Here is an 18,131-nt window from a genome sequence, read left to right as displayed (position 1 = left end):
GATAAACGAAGATGACAGGTGGACGGTGTCTCAACGGGACACTTTCTCAAGAAAGCTATTAAACATCGGCCAAGGAAAACTCTAAATCTGTCCTTCTTGGTATTTTAAAAGTTTTTTTCATTCTCGAATCCAGAACTTGCAGAAAAATCCAAGGCTGTTCCCAAACATCGATGGCTGTTGGATTATCAACATGCAGGACAAACGGATCCAAACGCAACAATATCACTGTCTTCTGGCACATACAAGGGCGTCTGACTTCCAAGCTATGATTAATATGTCAAGTCTACAGCCGAGGCAATGATGGGGCCACAGATTTGGCTTCTGATTCATCCTCACTCCACACTGTCACACACACTGTAATTACACACAATGGTTCTATCTTTATTCCCCATGGAAATGAATAACTGCGCTGTGATCATCTGGTGGAGGCCTCTAAGAGCACTATATCATCGTCCATCAATTTTAAATTCTATAACGTCTTAATTTGCAGTTCCACAGGTTGAAGACAAACGCTGACAGTAGCTGTGTCAGTGCGTTTTGTTTTTTTTAACGTGGCACCTTTGCGTGTCTCGCTTTGTAGAATTGTGTAACATTTGAGACAAACAACAGGTTCCCATCCTTTGAGTCATAAATTCATCACTTGGAGCTGCTTCCAGGTCTGAGTGTTGTGGCACGCAACCAGTCTATGGAGAGAGCAAACCACAACAACGCCCCCCCCCCCCCACACCACCACCCTACCCACTACGTGACTGTCGTCGTCCCTCCCTTTCTCTCGTTGCCCGAGGCTATTCATGTCCTCTCATGTTCAGTGTGGCATGTAAGACCCTAAAATTATTCTTTACAATTTATTTCCCCTCAGGCGTGCACAGTAGTTGTTTGTCACTCAGATCATGATTACAGATATACAGTATGTCTTGACAACAAAAAACAACTGCAGAATTTGGCTATAGATAATCCTCAAAAACAGTCCACAAAATCACCCAGAAATTGAATTTAATGTATTTCATTCAAAGACAAGACAGTAATAAAGTAAGATAATGACACAATGAAGAACAATCAAATCAGACAGCCAACATAAATTACTGTAGTTCCTAATTAACAAATAAAATGGCAGTATAAACATCTCAGGGGAAGTACTAGCAAACATATTTGACATATTCACAAAGTTGTAAGATTTTAGTTGAGTTCCAACAAACACTTCTGGTGTTTCTCAGGGTATTTGAGCAGTGTAACACTGTAGAGTAGTAAGGCTGTGGAGACAGTCACTGAGTCAAGGCTCTGCACCCGGCTCATTGGGATACACTGCCACCTTGTGACTAGTAACCAACCACATGGCCCAAGTTACTTTCCATTGGACCATGGTCATACAGGATGTCAGCCTCATGGATCATGTCACACAGTCCTTTCTGGTTAAAGCTGCAATATGCAACATAAATAGGATATGTTATACATCAACAGCTTGTGTCTGTCTGTGAGTCTGTGTGTTCATGCCTAAATCCGCCTGTTGGTCTGAAATAGGCTTTCCAATGATGTTGGGGACATTTTGGAGCGTAAACCATGTGTCATGTGGGCGTGGTCAGCAGTGAGCTGGTTGTGGCTATCAAGGTGAGGCTAGCGGCCACAGAGCAGAGAAGTCACAGCAACAACAATCATGGAGGAAGAGTCAACTACATGCACACTGTCCAGGAGTAGAATGCAGCGTGCCATCAAATCCATGCATAAGTTATCACACTGCAGTACTGTTTTGACAACTGTTGCTTAAGGGACTTGCTTATGAGGCTCTTTGGCAACTTGTTAACATGCTATCTGGGGCTTATGTCCTCTCTATCAAAGCTGTTAAGCAGTTAGCATGTCTGTCGTCATCTCTTTAAAAGGCTGTTGATAGCTTTGATTTCATCACCAGAGAGAGGAGAAAGGCTGTAGCCCCTCAGCTCAGGTTTTCCTGGAAATAAACAGAAAGACACACATCATGGTCACCATTCAAAACAATGTTAGCATGGTATAACATGGTATAACCTGACTGCCACTTTTTTTTAAAGGTCAGGAGCATTAAAAAAGTCATCATAACTGTGGCCTTTTTCCACAATTCGCCTGAAGGATTTTCCCTTCAACAGGTTTTCCTGAAGAATCATTTTTCTCGTTCCTTGTTTATTCTTCCGAGCGTACAGCCAGCTTGATGAACGCTAACTGGAATCAGTTTCCACACCGCTTTCCAACAACTTGAACCATTAGGGTGATATTACAAATCTAATGACACATCAGCGTCTATGGAAAACTTTCAGAGCAGTTCATCTTCTGTATGAAATATCAGTAACGGAAAAGAGACGTTCCTACTGACTTAAAGAGCACAGGCTAGGGGATAGAGGACATACAGTGAATTTTCCAATGTTGCTGACATAAGGTGCAGTCTGTATGGTGTGGCCGAGTAAATTATGCTCACCTCAGTGATTTATATTTTGATATATGTCTAGAAATATGTCCTCTTTCCAAAATACAGTTCTTTAATTCCACAGAATCCCATACAAAGACCTCTTTGTTGTTATTCACATTGCATTCTTTGTATAATGATTTATTTTAGATAATACTGAACTTAAGATGAGTATTGTGGTCAGTTAACTTTGCTTTTCATGTACCAACAAGGACGCAGAGTCTATATTTGTAAGTGGACAAAATCAGTCATCATTAAATTAAGTCCCATATGAGCACTGGCATTTGAAAATGAATCAGTGATGAAATGATCTTAAACGAATATAAATTAACTTAGCGTGAGGCACAAATCACTGAAAATATTTCCAAATGGAAAACTAGCCCGATCCCAAACAGTGTCACATATAGTTTCCCTGCCAACTGTTACTGAAACTTGTGACCTTTTTAACTGGCACGTTCCAAGTGGCCAACTGAATTGAATTACAACCAGAATGGTCGTTCATACCTTGCATCTCATTGAGACGATTGACTTTTGCTTTCAGTCCTTTCCGAAGGTCATTTATTTCCTTGTCTAGCTGTTCCTGGTCTATGAAAAACAAAAAAAAAAAAAAAAAAACACAGAACAAAAGTGTTTAGGATTCTCTCATAATTACCAATGAGATTTAAAAAAACAAATAAATAGTTACAGTAGAAATCTATAAAATATAGTTAGACATTATTAACTGAGCAGCTCTTACCTTTCTGAATCATCTCTCTGGTCTTTGATTTGGGAAATTTGATGAACATGTTTCCAAAGCAAACCTTCACTTTCCCTGGAAATGATAGCGATAATAAATAACATTTGAACAACAGCAACTATAAGCTTGGCCTATGACTAAGCCCAGAAGGCACATCTACACCTACACAGCTGGCTCATACAGGCCATGTTTCAACTCAAGACGCCAGGATTGCTGTTTCCACTGTGAAGCACATCACATCATGAAACCTTATGTGCATAATAGTTGGTTTCATAGCCTGAGCCAACGTGTGACAATGATTACCCATGATGTCAGTGACTGAATGTTTGGGGCAACACTAAAACATGATTATGGCCTACTCTATGTTATGGAGTAATGTCATAACAACACAAAGCCTTTCATGTTCTTTGGCAGCGTCTCGTCATGGACACTCACCTGAATCTGGTATGTCGTTTCGTAGTGCGTTCAAAGCCTCTCTGTTCCTATTCCTCTTTGAGTCTAGGTCCACAATCTGAACAATCAACAGAGGAGTTTAGTAATGATGCTAAACCATTAGCTCTCAAATTAATAAGAGCTGCTGCGGCAATGTTAGTCCCTTTGTTTGTTCATTAAAGACTGAGGGAAATTAAATATCAGGAACAGATTCACAGCCCAGTATCCATTAAGTATTCAGATTAGTTACAAGTTCATAATGTACAATATCATACACAGGCTCTGAAGAAAATCACTATAATATCCCCAAAGGACTTAAAGTGTATCTGTGGTACCAATAGTGACCTTGTATTTGAACTGACATTGTATCACTGTAATATTTCTTTGATACTGCATGCATTTATAGTTTTGCTGTGATATATGCCTAGTATCCTTCTAAAACATACAGTAGTTACTGCTACATTTTTCCTAGTGAAGAAAAAAAAGAAAAAGGAGGGGAAATGTAATCAGCAGGATGTAAGCCTCATGAGTCAAACAGCTAACTTAGCTAGTTAGCTTAGCCGCTAACATTAGCCGCTAACACTTTATTACGAAGCAAACAGAAGGTTGCATTAAATACCGCGGGGCCCGCTGGCCGTGTTTTGCAAACCATTATTAGTTTTTAGTAAGTCAGTAGTTAGCTACCTGTTGTTTATTAGTGAGAACATCTTCAGCCGCCTCCTCAACTTCTGTCAAATACTCCAAAACACGCTTAGATTCGGCGTCCATAGTGAACGGTGTGTGTTGCTATAAAAATACGTCCGGTCTGAAACAACGACCGGTGTTACAGTTTAACTGGTTTCTGGATTAACTGGTGACCGTAGCTTGAATGCGTCAGTGGTTACTCGGAGCGACGGCAGATGTTGCAACCAGGAAGAGAAACTTTAGCTGACCTCGCGAATGCCTTAATAATTTCTGTGCCAATTGTAACTGTCATTTCAATAAATATTCATCTGATTGTCATGTTGATCTGTAAGTTCTTTAATGCAGCTGAGCTCGTGACAGTCATCAACCGCATTTTGAATGTTTCCCAGAAAAGAAAGAGAAAAAAAAAATACCCCACACGGGATTCGATATGGGAGACAAAATACTACAGAGGTGTGGCACAGATTATCTCTTGTTATTCACCTGCACTACACAGGACAGATGATTTCCATCAAAATTTCAACTTACATAGAGTTACACCGACACATCAACACTCGACACCACACAAACGTTTCCTTGTCTGAACAAGACAGCCAGGTTAACTTGTGACCACGCTATAGCGTTGCAGAGCTTTTCCAACAAACACGCTGTCATTTACACATTCATTTTAGAGTACTGTGATTTAATTCTGTAGTTATCAATGCACGGTGTAAAGTTTTTAAGGTTAATGACAAAATAAAAGGTTTATCGGGCTATATTAAATTTGTCACGAAAATAACTGAACGACTGATTGAGGACAGCATTTTCATGTGGCTTGAGACTTCAGCTGTTAAGAGTTATACCAGCGTGCGACTACTTGTAGATTGCATGGAAATTAATTTACAAGAAACCTGACAGTTTCAAGTGAGTAGCAGAGAGTTTACACTGCGACTGAAATTCCACTCGGTTTCAAGCAACTACAGTGATGTGACTTTCAAATGTCTAAACCCAGCATTCACACATCATCCCTCTTATTTAAGAATTATCATTGTTATGTTATTTCTTACACTGTATCCTGTTCTTTCATGTAAAAAAAAATACAATAACTAAATAACCCCACACGGGATTCGATATGGGAGACAAAATACTACACAAGCGTGGCGCAAGCTGCCTGCAGTAATTCAACTGCGCTATTCAGGACAAGCGCAATTCTCTCAAATTTCAATTTAAATAGACTTACACCTACAGGTGAGCAGCCGACACGACACAAGCGTTTCCTGATCTGAACAATACAGCCAGGTTAACTTGTGACCATGCACACTATAGCGATGCAGCACTTTCCCCATCTAATGCACTATCATTTAGAGTTTCGTTTCAGAGAACAGTAGCCTACTGTACTCCTTTATAACTCAATCCACGGTGTAAAGTTTGTAATGACAAAATGAAAGTTTCGTTAGGATTCGTTAAATTTGGGAAGAAAATAACTCCACAAAAAAGACGCAGAAAAAAACAAATACACCCTAATTGCTCAATGTTCACACGTCAAAATTTCTCGGTCTTCATCCAATCACCTGAGAGTCTATGGTATATAAATTGGAGCAGAATTCAGAACCGTGTTGGAAGAAGGAGGAATTACTGCATTGTAAAAAAAATGGATCCTGTTCTTGTCAGAGAATTGGTGGACTACATAGTCCACAACAGATTCCCTCAGGGAATATCAAAACAACAGAGATATGTAATCAAAAGAAGAGCAACAAACTTCACAATGAAAGGTAAATATAATCCTACAATATCCTGTAATTGTATTGTTAGCCCAATCTGTGCTCAACAGTTCATGAGCTCCATCCTCGCCAGATGGAGAGCTTTACTACATTTGCCGTAGGAAGCAAAATAAAGAGGAGCACCTGGCAAAGGTGGTTTCAACTGCCAAGGAGGCCGATGCAGTATTTAAGGAATTCCACTCCAGTAGTTTTGGGGCACACTGTGGTGTTGAAAAAACCCACCATGCTATCATCAGCCGATACTACTGGCCTGGAATGGAAGCTGACATCCGCAAATGGGTAAGTTAACAGGGGAATTCAATCTACCCCAAAATTTCACATGTACAAATAAAACCTAGTAGAATGGAATCTGTATTTGAGATTATGATGAACTGTATGAAGTTCAATCACCATCATGTGTGTAAGGAAGCACAAGGCCTGTGATGATAAATTTGTGGGCACTTTTTTTAGATCGCTCAATGCCCAGCTTGTCAGTCGAAGCGAGCAAATCTCAAGGAGAAAAGCCAGTACAACCCAATAGAGGTGAGTTCATTTGTTTTACTGGTGTTCTTGTCAACACTCAATATTGAGTCATACCTCATGCTCATCTAATTATCTCTTTCAGATCACAGAGCCATTTGAGCTTGTTGGGATGGACCTGGTAAAATTGACTGTAACTGAGGGTGGTAACCAGTACATTTGCGTAATGGTTGATTATTTCACAAAATGGGCTGAGGCCTACCCTCTAAAAAGTAAGTCAGCAGAGGAGGTCACCAATTGTATTCTTGATTTTGTATACAAATTTGGTGCTCCTCAAAGACTGCTTACAGACCAGGGCACAGAGTTCAAAAACAAGGTACATTTTAAATAGACAACATTTATCATATCCTAGTATGACATATCCACGCTGACTTTTTTTTTTTTTAACTATAATGAACAAATGGAAGGTGAACCGTCAACTCTGTGAACGGCTGGGCATCCAGAGGAGCTTTTGTTCACCCTACCACCCACAAACAAATGGTCTGGTGGAAAAGCTCAATGGCACCATCCAAAGGTAAGTAAAACCTTGCTCAAATCTACACCTAAATCTACCCACATGTATATCATGAATGCTAATGAGTTAATTTTGCAACATCAAATGACCTATATTAATGTTCATGTATGGAATATTTCAGGTCCCTCAACAAGCTAGCGAGGGATCACCCGAAGAAGTGGGAGGAATACCTCGCCCCAACCATGTTCGGTCTCCGGACAAAAAAACAGCTGACAACTAAGTACAGCCCATACTACTTAATGTTTGGCAGGGAGGCAAGATACCCGTCTCAGGTGCCAATGGAATATGCAGTAAGAAGCTCTAATTGTTTCTGAGGTTAACAGATGGCAGTCATGGTAATTTGGCTGACTTAATTTATTAACATTAGTATTTTTGTACTTGTAGATCTCAGCAGAAAAGGTTGAGACCATGGCGAAGGAGGAGGTGGTGTTTGAGGGCCTCAAATGCCAGGCCAAAACCTACGCTGAGGTTAAGGCAAATGTCACAAAATCCCAGCAGAAGGTGAGGCGCAGAAAGGAGGAAACTGGGAAAAACGACAACTTCACACCTGGGGACATTGTTCTGAGAAAGAACATCCGAGAACAGCAGCGGAAGGGGGGGAAAATGGCGAGTGACATGCTGGGGCCATTTACTGTGGTGAGCCTTGAGGGGAAGATGGCAACCCTGAGAGGCTCCTCAAATGCCACGACCACAGCAAACATCGACCAGCTGACTCACTTCATAGAGCCAGAGGAGAGGATTCCAGCAAAGCTGAGAAGATTTGAAGGGTCCTCTCCTCTGGCCTCTCCATTCCATGTTCCTGCCTGTATATTGTCCCCCCCCGGTCTCTCACTCAGCCACCCAGATAACCACCCTGATGCTGCCAGCACCCCTCCCACCATCCACTCTCTTCCAACAGCCACATTGCCTCTCCTGAAAGAGAGTCATGTCACACACCCCAGCGACAGCAATGGTACTTAAAGCTTACAGTAATGTCACAAACATTATATTCCATGTTGACATTCTACTCTATGCAAAAGACTTAAATGGTTTAACTTTCCAGTGATCGATGACATTTGGAACGGGGAAAAGGGCGAACTCTTATGGGCAAAGATGGGTCCCTATAAGGTATTTACTGCCGACCTCCAGAGCCTTGCCCCTGAGAAGGAATTGGAGAGTGAGGTATTGCATTTGTATTGATTTTAAGCTTTTGATAGCCTTACTTCATATTTTGACAGATTTAATTATAAATGACAGAATGTTACAGTTAATCATTTTATATGTGCAGATCTTGAATGCCTATTTAACATGGGTGGCAAGAGGCAGCAATGGAAGGGTGCACGTTGTCGACACTTTTGAAATGACAGCCATATGGAACGGCACATCCAGGGGGATGAGAAAGGTGAGGATCACCACACTGCTCCTTCTAAATGATATTATTTGGAATGTGCATCCCATTTAATTACTGGAATGATTGCTTGTAGACTGATATAACGGAATATGACACCCTCATCGGAGCTGTCTGCAAAGACAGACACTGGACTTTGATAGTAAGTGCACTTTTGTTCAAATGTTAGCAACTATATTTACCACACACCATGCACCTTTAAGGACCCAACTATTCGCTGTTGTTAAAGGCTATGTATCCAAAAGAAAGAAGGGCCATTTTTGTTGATCCATTTGGAGCCACTGCTGACCAAATAAAAAAATGTACAGATTCAACAAGGTAAGCAAATCTAAGATACTACTTCTGAAGTACATTTGATTTTATTGGTCTTCAGATGCCATCAATGGATGATTGCGTTTGTAAAATAAAACTCATATCAAAACAAGTTTCTAGGTACATAAACATTCAATTCAACAACATCCAATAATTCCTCTGTAGGGCCTTCATGCGGAAGAAAAACATCAATGTGTCCAGATGGACATGTGCCACATTGGCTCATCCCCGCCAGCAGGACACCACATCGTGTGGGGTGCTTGTCTGTAAAGTAAGTTTGTCAGTCTATCCATCTCTCAATCCAAAGAGTAAAGAAATGACACCACGCTTTATTCAAGGTGGCAGAGCTGGTTCTTAAAGGGGAGGCAGTGGATTTTCCTGTTGACCTGGAGGGGGTCAGTGGAATGAGGGCAGAAATGGCCCACGCTTTAATTAATAATTCAGGTAGGCATGAAGCTGTTTATCTTACATTTAACTATTGACTACACTGTAAATTCAATTGACATGTCTTTAACAGACTCCTTGATGGAACTCTGCCATGCATGTGGGGAGAGAGACACTGGAGAGGGCCACATTGATTGGGTAAGACATTCACACTGCTTTGTAAAAAAAGAAGCCATTGTCATTAAATACAATGTCCAAATTAGTTATGATTTCATTTCTTTCAGATTGCATGTTCAAAATGCAGCCGCTGGTACCACTGGGTGTGTGTGGGAAAGCCTCCGGTGGAGCAGGACTACATGTGTCCTGCATGCCCTGCTCTGATTTAAACGTTGTCTAATGCCCTAGGTAATATGTCATTCTTTGATGTATGCACCTTTGTCCTCAAGAGTGGGTTACTGTATGATTTTTATGTGCACATTTTGTTTTTCAGGTCATTGGTTGCAGCTGGGTGTTTTTCTTTGATTTTTTTTATATATATATGTATATATATTTATTTTTTTATTTTTTTTTTTGGTGGTAAGCTATAAATACATTTTATGACAAGAAATAGTTGTTTAGTCGTGGTGGTGTAGGTGAACTGTTCTGTGACAGCTGTAAATGGATTATGAAATATTTTGTCCGTGATATCGAATCCTGTCCGTATTTTATTTGATGATAGCCTACTTTATTTTCTTGGGAACATTCAAAATTCGTCTGAATGTCACGAGCTCGAGCTCAGCTACATTGAAGGATTTACAGATCACTATCAAAATAAAATAAATATTTAACGAAGCCTAATAAATGTTTTATTTTGTCATTAATCTTGAAGACTATACCGTGGATTGAGTTATAAAGGAGTACAGTAGGCTGCTATTCTCTGAAACGAAACTCTAAATGATAGTGCATTAGATGGGGAAAGTGCTGCATCGCTATAGTGTGCATGGTCACAAGTTAACCTGGCTGTATTGTTCAGACCAGGAAACGCTTGTGTCGTGTCGGCTGCTCACCTGTAGGTGTAAGTCTATTTAAATTGAAATTTGAGAGAACTGTGTTTGTCCTGAATAGCGCAGTTGAATTACTGCAGGCAGCTTGCGCCACGCTTGTGTAGTATTTTGTCTCCCATATCGAATCCCGTGTGGGGTATTTTTTTTTTCTCTTTCTTTTCTGGGAAACATTCAAAATGCGGTTGATGACTGTCACGAGCTCAGCTGCATTAAAGAACTTACAGATCAACATGACAATCAGATGAATATTTATTGAAATGACAGTTACAATTGGCACAGAAATTATTAAGGCATTCGCGAGGTCAGCTAAAGTTTCTCTTCCTGGTTGCAACATCTGCCGTCGCTCCGAGTAACCACTGACGCATTCAAGCTACGGTCACCAGTTAATCCAGAAACCAGTTAAACTGTAACACCGGCCCGGACCTGACCGGAGATAAGGGAAAGGCGGGCAGCATATAATATGAGATTCCTCATTGAACACCAATTTTAAAATTCAACCTTTCTGTTTCCTCCTGCTGGAGCTGTCATTTTTTATTACTTAGAACAATCATAACACAATTACATACATAGAAATCTTAACATAGCTCTTATGTTGTGAGTTACAGTTTAAACACAAATAAATGGTAATTTAATCAAAAAAGAGAAGAGGAAAGAAGGAGAGGTAGAGAAAGAAGTAGAAAGCTACATCCAAATGCTCTTCACGCAGTCATATCTTGCCTGAGATTTGCTATTTTTATTTTTTTCCAATATATTGCTTTTTTGTTGGTTATCTCATTGGATATGTTTATAAAATATGCAAAATATAGAATATTGGGCTTGGACTTCATCACTATGGACTTATAGGCTACATGGAATTCACCAAATGAGCATAAAATGTATTGTCTAAAGCATCAAAATTGAGCAATGCAATACCTATCCAGAATTTAGAAGATAAGAAAAGATAATGAAAGATTTGAAGATAAATTGAAAAATAAATGTGAAATTGCTTCTTCTGTCACAGAGGGAGCAATGTGGTGAGATATCTGCTTTAAATCTGCATAAAAAATGTGTTGCACAGGTAGAAAGGATGTGCCATTTTTAACACATCTGTGTGTCTTCTTTGGGACTACACACACTTGTGTTACTTTTCAACACAACATATGTTAATGACAATACATTGTAACACAACATGTGGCGTTAACATATCTTGTGTTGAAAAGTAACACAAGTGTGTGTAGTCCCAAACACATCCTTCTTAAGAGTGTATGTAGCACCCATATGAACTTCTTTGAATTTACTGTGTATCATAACCTTGTTAGAGTAGACACTGGAAAAGCTTCCATAAAAAGAAAAGCTCTAAGGACACAATTCTGGTCTAAACATCTATTTCACCTTGTTGTTTTTGGAGTTTAGTAGTGCAGACAGGTGTACAGACCCTCTTTGGAATATTCAAATTTGTCTGAAGGAGACAAAACATCTATGCCACATTATCCCTGACCTGTAGCATTTTGTAATCCCAAATCAAGTTTTTATTATTATTTTACTATGTTACGCTATTATTTAACACTCAAAATAAGTGGTGACAGAGTGGGCTTGTTAACACTACTAGCAATGGTGAGAACCCCTTCCTGTACCCTTGTTTCCAAGTGAAAAACTGCACCCATGACATGAGGGAATCTCATGGAAACGCTCCTCAAGGGCCCTGATAGCAGCCGGCAACATGTGAAGTAATGGCTCTCTTGTGATTTTAAAACACACCTGGAGCCTCAATTATAAAACAGATTCCATTCTATTATCATTTCAATATATGAATGATAATAAAAAACATGAAAATGATATCTATGGGATTTATACCATGGGTCAGGATAGAAATTCATTCTAGCTTTTGACATATGAAAGAAAAATGGAATAAATCTATTGTATGTAATCCAGTGATTTTGGCCTTGAGATCGCTTTCATGTCACAATAAGCTCAACGTTTGATGGAATTTGGTCAGTCAATTATAAAATCAGAGTACTTTTTAGAAATGAGCCTCCTGGAGCTTGGTCTAGTTGTAAAACTAGACTAGGTATGGCTACAATAATCAATGTGTGTATGTGTATGTGTGTGTATTTGTGTGCACGCATGTGGGAGTGAGTTAAACAAGAGTATGCATGGTTAACTTTTCTTGAATTTTGTGTATTACAAAAGAGTGTATTACCTTTTTTATTAGTGTACATTGAAATCCAAAACTTTTAAAAGACAAATGTTGACAAATGTTAGTATAAATATTCATAAATATGTGGTCATAAGATTCATGTATGACCAAATGGGCATGTATGATACACACTGGCTGTAGCGTTAGCTTACTCCAATGAAAGCACTGGATAAAACAGAAATAAACATAAATGTGACTAAACACCTGGTGCCCCTGATATGAGAAAATCTGGCAAAACACTGCATCCGCATGCATGAACAAATTTGCTACTTTTGTTGTTGACTTGTTCAAATGAGGAAAAACGACTAAAAATACATTCACATTTGAGTGACTGAGTGACATGAAATCAAATATATTTAATGTGAGGACTATGGCTGTGGCAGACAGAAACGCTTCCTGTAGTCAAGTTGCTGCTACGTAACAAACTCAACCTGTTTCAGCCTGTTAGGCCTGCTTCTAGGTGAATGTTTGGATGGTAAATTGTCCATTATTGCAGTGACAGCATCTGGTTTTATCTCCTGTTCCTTGAGCTCCGCTGCTCTCCTCCGCTCAGTTCTTGTTCTCCTACACTCAGAACCACTCCTCCTTTTCTCCGATCCGTCTCGCTGTCTCTCTATCCCGCCTCTTCTCTGTTCTGAGCCGCTCCTTCTCCTCAAACCCGTGGATCTGCACTCCCCGGGCCATACGTCCCCCGCTCCCCAGCGGTCCCTTCGAGCCCCGACGCTCGAGTCCCTGGCAGCGGAGTGAGGCTTAGCGGCAGCACCTTGGACAGGGTTACGAATATTCCCCAAAGCTTGCATACGTCTCAGGTGGCTGTTCCCCCTCACCGGGCTGTTGAACCTTTGGGCCCGGGACGCTAAGTTCTTGTCCGAGGAGTGCACCCGGGTCTCGCTGTAGCTCCTCTTGGGGAGGGAAACGGGACCCCTGCGCTCCGGCAGGGGACTCAGTCTGGACTGACGGCTGAGGCCGTGGCCGGAGCGGCAGCACGAGGCGCTGCAGGCGGAGTAGCGTATGCGGCAGAGTGTGCAGGCGCAGCCGGAGAGCAGGGCAGAGTGGCTGGCCAGGCAAGAGAGGAACGTGAGGGGGAAGGCACGCTGACACTGCAGGATGCTCTTAGGAGAGCTGAGGCGAGACGAGGAGGCGGCGGGCGACCTGTGGCAGCTGGCCGGCACGTCCGACGCGGCGGATTTCCCGCTGTCCTCCTGCGCGGTCTGGATCTGGTGCCACTCCAGCTGCAGCAGCCTCTCCAGGTACCTCTCCAAAGGGCCCACGGGCCCAGGCCGGGGGGCGCCCCTGCCCTCCATGTTGTAGAAGACGGCCAGTTGCCCGAGACTCCAGGAGTTAAAGGGCGGGGGCAGGAAGTCCGGGAAATGGAAGCCACCGTGGCCCTGCCCTCTGGGTCTGCGGCCGTAGGAAGGGAAGTCTTCGGGGTCGATGACCTCCGGCCGCAGGTCGAGCTGCGGAGGAACACGGGCGGCGGGCGGCATAGGAAGTCTCTCCGACTCGGACAAATCGCTGTCACTGTCCCCTTCTCCGCGGCCGCTCAGACCCACAGCCTCCCGGTTTGGCGTGCGGCTCTCCAGCAGGTCCGGGCTCGAATCAGACAGGCGGTGGCAGGGAAAGGCCGGTGAATGTCGAGTCCCTCTGAAGCCCGTGTGCTTCTGCTCTCTGTGGCGGCAGCGCTGAGCCGCCTGCGGGACCTTTGGCTCCTTCCCGTCTCCTGCGGGGGACGCTGGATGGGACTTTGAGTCTGACGCTCCCTGAGCACTGGAGGGAAACATACATTTGACCGTCTCAACATCCAGGCAGCACAGGATGGTATGAAAGGTACGTTTTCTCTCACAAGAACAGTCTCACCTGTGTTGATGTTGAGGGACGCTGCATTTGGTGGAGGGGATGTTAGCTTTGTGCTTTCTTCGTTGCTGGAGCCTCTGTGATTACAGAGAGACACTATTAAGCCTGCAGATCCATAGGAACTATACACACCTACTTATTTATTCATGCCAAGCACAGTCTACTTAATATTAATACATTGTCCTTCTTTAAATGCATCATTTTTATTACTTAAGACTTACTTTCTCAGTATGGACAGTGTCTTGAATTGGGAATGTGTTCTGTGGCTGCAGTGACTTCCTTTGTGATTGCCGCCGACCCATTTTGTTACTTGGGGAAAACCAACAAAACAGATTAAATATTAGAAACACAACCAATGACCCAAAAAAGCAAGGCCTTCATATGTTAGAATACAGTATTTGAAACATAAAACATAAACGGCGACATAATAATTTGGAATCACGATAAAATCATTGTATTATATATTTTTTTATATATATATATATACCTTAGGTGTAAACACAAAAAATAGTATTTCTAGATGCAGGTGTCTAGGCATACAGACAACAGCGTCCCGGCGTCGCCAGTGAAGCAACAGTGAAATTACAGAGCGCGCTTACATTTCTCCCAAGAGATCCCATAGAGCTAGATCCCTCGCAATTTATAATCGAGTAAAAAAAGTAAAAATTCTAATAATAATATCGCATCCTACCTGGCCACATTAGGCCTGTTGTTGCTCCACGGCGCCTTCCTCCATTCTCTCTCCCTGATGGAGAGCCTCTCGAGGCATTGTTGTGGCACCCGCTCCTGCAGAATTGTGCCCATCCCAGCTTACAATAAGCACCAATCAAACGGGCTAGTGGGTGCTCCACGCAAAACACGATGGTGTGATCATTGTGAGTGGGGGTTTTGCACAAAATGCATCTTTTTTTTCTACCAGAATTCCTCGGCTTGCAGTTGGAGCCCAGCACCGTGCACGACTCGATTACCGTCCTGCAGAGAGCGATGGAAGCCAATATGGGCTGTGCGCTGCTCTGTCTGGTCTACAAGCAAAATGCATCAGTCAGGAGCCTATAGATCATTGTAGACATGGATGCGCCCTGCTCTCATGTTATGATACGGCGCTCCTCTTATAGATCAGAGAGAGGGAGAATTTCCACAAAGAGCAAATGCAGTGTGTGGTTGGAATAACACACCTGCTTTTGTCGAAATGTAGGCTAGGTGTTATGTAGTGTGGGAAATGCAGTCTGTGTGTGTGCGTGCGTGGACGTGCGAAGGTGTGTGTGCGCGCGCACACATCCCTGTTTCCCATCCCATAAATTAATTAATTTCATTCAGACTTTGTTAAAAATATTATGAAATATCATTTTATATTTTCAATTCAGTTTGCCACTGCAACATAAGACTACTCACTAAAAAGTGATAATTCGCTTTCTTATTTAAAAACCTAATATGACTTGTATAGATAGCCTACTTTTAATTGTGAATTTAGAATTTTCTATTTTGCAAATATAGGCTAAGAGATAGGCTACTTGTAATCATTGTATAGGCTCAGGTACTACTGCATACTGCAGCCCATACTAAAGTTGACTAGTGACTAACAACAATGGAATAGTCACTATTGAGAACTGGAGCAGTAATTTAATACAGCTGCTGGTGCCGTTAATCACTAATGAGACTGGAATAGTTACACTACTAGTAAGACTTCAAATATAGACATGTAAATTGAATGCAGTTGATATTTAAAATAGCTAGGCCACATAGGATTGTGACTACTAAAAACAGAAAGCAACTGGTGTAAATCAAAATAGTTACTAGTAGACAACTGAATCCTCTTTTAAAAAGTTCCAAGTAAAAATAGATAACTGACTTGTAAAAGCAAGACTTACTAGTAACCATTACGATTGTTTCTATTGCTATTACTGATAATATGTAACCCACTTCTATCTTGTAAACAGTTGGCATTTCATGTTAGTAACTATAAAGAAGCAATAACTGAAGGCATCCTCAGGGAACCTACTAGAACCTGCTATAAATATTCACACTACACCTCCCATCCCCAGTTAGGGTCTCATGTTATATGTCAAGGGCTGAACTCAAAGGGTGGCAGCCATAGATTACAGTTTGTTCTCTCTAGTTGGCAGACCCGTCGTTGGGAGAATCCATCCTCAAAAGGCTTGTGACAGCTTCGTAGGCGGGTTATGTTTTATATTAGAGTCTGTGGTTCCACTCGGTTCATCTGAGCCGACTTGCGGTAGCTGGATTATTTTTTGCTCAAGATGTTGTTTGTTGTTTCCTGTGGAGCATTAGTGGCATTTGCTGGCAGAGGCCGGCTCTTAACTATCATGTGGTCGCAGTTGGGTTCGTAACAACTTTGCCCTCAGTGAACAAGGTCAGTGCAAGAAACCAGTTGACAGAACACCAGACATCTCTGCGATAAAGGTTTGGTTCTATTTGAACATTTTTAGCATGCAACTGTGTTAAACTGGAAAAACATTTATTTAATCATTTGTACATCGTAAGCATTTGGCTGACGCTCTTATCCAGAGTGAGAGCAAGGTAAAATATAACAGCAAGAACTTAAGCTATTGTTGACATCATAGAAAAATAGCATTTGTAACTGTCTATTTGCAGTGTAGATGCACATTGTACAGTATGGGAATCTGAGTGATGAGGTTTTGCATTGGTTGCTTTGTTTTTCAAGGTGTGCTTAGTGTGGTGAACATGTCCGGAGCTTGTGGAGGCTGGCAGCAGAGGGCTTCTGCAGGGAAGGCTGGGACACATCCTCAGTTCATCAGCGGCTTCAGCAGCGCGTCCGCCACCAAAACAACCACCATCCGTCTTAGGGACATTTACGATCCCAAACCTCAACCTCCCAAAGCCCAGGTCCCGATCCGCCCTCCGAGTCCGAGAGCCCCCTCGGCGAAGGAGCCCGCGTTGAAGCAGAGCCTGTCCAGCGACCCTCCGACCAAGCCCATCATGAGGAGACGAGCTCAGTCTCTTCCTTTGTCGGCGGAGAGGAAGAAAGAGCTCAAGAGCCTGCAGGTGCGCTTCGTGGACTCGCTGGGCCTCGAGCTAGAGGAGGTGAAGTTCTTCAAAGTTGCGGAGAGCCCCCTGATCCCGCAACATGTCTTCTCCAGACTGCTGATGAGCTCTGAACTGGCCTTCGGGAAGTCACTGGAGCTGTCCCTGCCCTACTTCAAGCCTTGCTTCCCCGACAATATGGGAGCTCAGCCCGGCTTCCTGAAGCGTCTCTGCTGTGAGAGCGTGTGCCTGGAGCAGGTCCTCTGTTCAGAGCTGGGGATAATTGGCACTGTGCAAGTACTTAATTTAGCTTTTGAGAAAGAGGTCACAGTGCATTACTCTTTCACCAACTGGAGGACCTCCACGGACACTGTGGCATCCTGGGTATCAAGTGGGTGCCGCGGGGAGCCTGATGCGCCAGAGACGGATATCTTCCGTTTTCGCCTTCCTGTCCCACCCTTCATTTTGCAGCCTGGAGCCATTTTGGAATTTGCCATCTGCTATCATGTAAAGGGATCTAAATACTGGGACAACAACGATGGGCACAATTATAAACTATCATGTCATAGCTACAAACTGACTGTGCCAAGAGAGTGTGAGGATAGCATGTTGCATTTTACTTGAGTGGCCACATGGGAGAGCCATAACATCAGCATACAGATTTTGGTGACAAACATTAAGTGAAATACAGTAATGCCTTTAATTTTCATTTCCCTTACCTTGGTATGTGATGCTTTAATTAGGCGAATGAAGAGCTCAAATTTTGCTAGAAAGGCCAATGGATTTTGGGGAGTGTAAGAGGAGGCCAACAAGACATCAGCTGAAAAGGGTTAATGTAGTTATGACTACTATTTCCTTGTGTGATTTTGCAAATCTAACAAAACTGGTTTGTACAAAAA

At 42.2% G+C, this 18,131-nt stretch overlaps 3 protein-coding genes across 4 annotated transcripts; 1 reads left to right on the top strand and 2 right to left on the bottom strand.

Annotated features, from left to right (window-relative positions):
• Positions 1 to 987: 987 nt before the first annotated feature.
• pdrg1 (p53 and DNA-damage regulated 1) lies at positions 988 to 4,364 on the bottom strand. Of its 2 annotated transcripts, none has more exons than XM_071541102.1 (5): positions 4,281 to 4,364; positions 3,600 to 3,675; positions 3,165 to 3,239; positions 2,933 to 3,013; positions 988 to 1,942 (listed from the first exon to the last, which is right to left on the bottom strand). In XM_071541102.1, exons 1-5 carry the CDS (start codon positions 4,362 to 4,364, stop codon positions 1,860 to 1,862), a joined length of 399 nt encoding a protein of 132 aa, XP_071397203.1. In that variant the 3' UTR covers positions 988 to 1,859. The 2 variants fall into 2 exon arrangements, with proteins under 2 accessions (XP_071397203.1, XP_071397204.1); XM_071541103.1 differs by having other exon boundaries at positions 3,165 to 3,233.
• Positions 4,365 to 12,788: 8,424 nt separating this feature from the next.
• LOC139662412 (uncharacterized) lies at positions 12,789 to 15,033 on the bottom strand. Its single transcript, XM_071541098.1, has 4 exons — positions 14,921 to 15,033; positions 14,451 to 14,538; positions 14,233 to 14,306; positions 12,789 to 14,142 (listed from the first exon to the last, which is right to left on the bottom strand). Exons 1-4 carry the CDS (start codon positions 15,031 to 15,033, stop codon positions 12,789 to 12,791), a joined length of 1,629 nt encoding a protein of 542 aa, XP_071397199.1.
• Positions 15,034 to 16,932: 1,899 nt separating this feature from the next.
• On the top strand, positions 16,933 to 17,856 carry ppp1r3db (protein phosphatase 1, regulatory subunit 3Db). Its single transcript, XM_071541097.1, has one exon. The coding sequence runs from the start codon at positions 16,933 to 16,935 to the stop codon at positions 17,854 to 17,856; it is 924 nt and encodes a 307-aa protein (XP_071397198.1).
• Positions 17,857 to 18,131: the final 275 nt, after the last annotated feature.

The sequence above is a fragment of the Centroberyx affinis genome, unplaced genomic scaffold (assembly GCF_046629955.1).
Source record: "Centroberyx affinis isolate AG114_WGS23_722 - 3 ecotype Tasmania unplaced genomic scaffold, CSIRO-AGI_Caff_v1 ptg003785l_1, whole genome shotgun sequence".
Lineage (NCBI taxonomy): Eukaryota > Metazoa > Chordata > Actinopteri > Beryciformes > Berycidae > Centroberyx > Centroberyx affinis.
This window is presented reverse-complemented; position numbering and strand designations above follow the sequence as displayed.

Bases quoted from the DNA above. Each gene is read 5' to 3' on its own strand.
- pdrg1 (XM_071541102.1), bottom strand. From the start codon at position 4,364: ATGGACGCCGAATCTAAGCGTGTTTTGGAGTATTTGACAGAAGTTGAG. The intron at 3,240-3,599 runs GTGAGTGTCCAT...TATCATTTCCAG, and splicing joins AAACGACATACCAGATTCAG to GGAAAGTGAAGGTTTGCTTT. The intron at 1,943-2,932 runs GTATGAACGACC...GTTTATTTCCAG, and splicing joins TCGTCTCAATGAGATGCAAG to GAAAACCTGAGCTGAGGGGC.
- LOC139662412 (XM_071541098.1), bottom strand. From the start codon at position 15,033: ATGGGCACAATTCTGCAGGAGCGGGTGCCACAACAATGCCTCGAGAGG. The intron at 14,307-14,450 runs GTAAGTCTTAAG...CTGTAATCACAG, and splicing joins ACACTGTCCATACTGAGAAA to AGGCTCCAGCAACGAAGAAA. The intron at 14,143-14,232 runs GTGAGACTGTTC...GTTTCCCTCCAG, and splicing joins GTCCCTCAACATCAACACAG to TGCTCAGGGAGCGTCAGACT.
- ppp1r3db (XM_071541097.1), top strand. From the start codon at position 16,933: ATGTCCGGAGCTTGTGGAGGCTGGCAGCAGAGGGCTTCTGCAGGGAAG.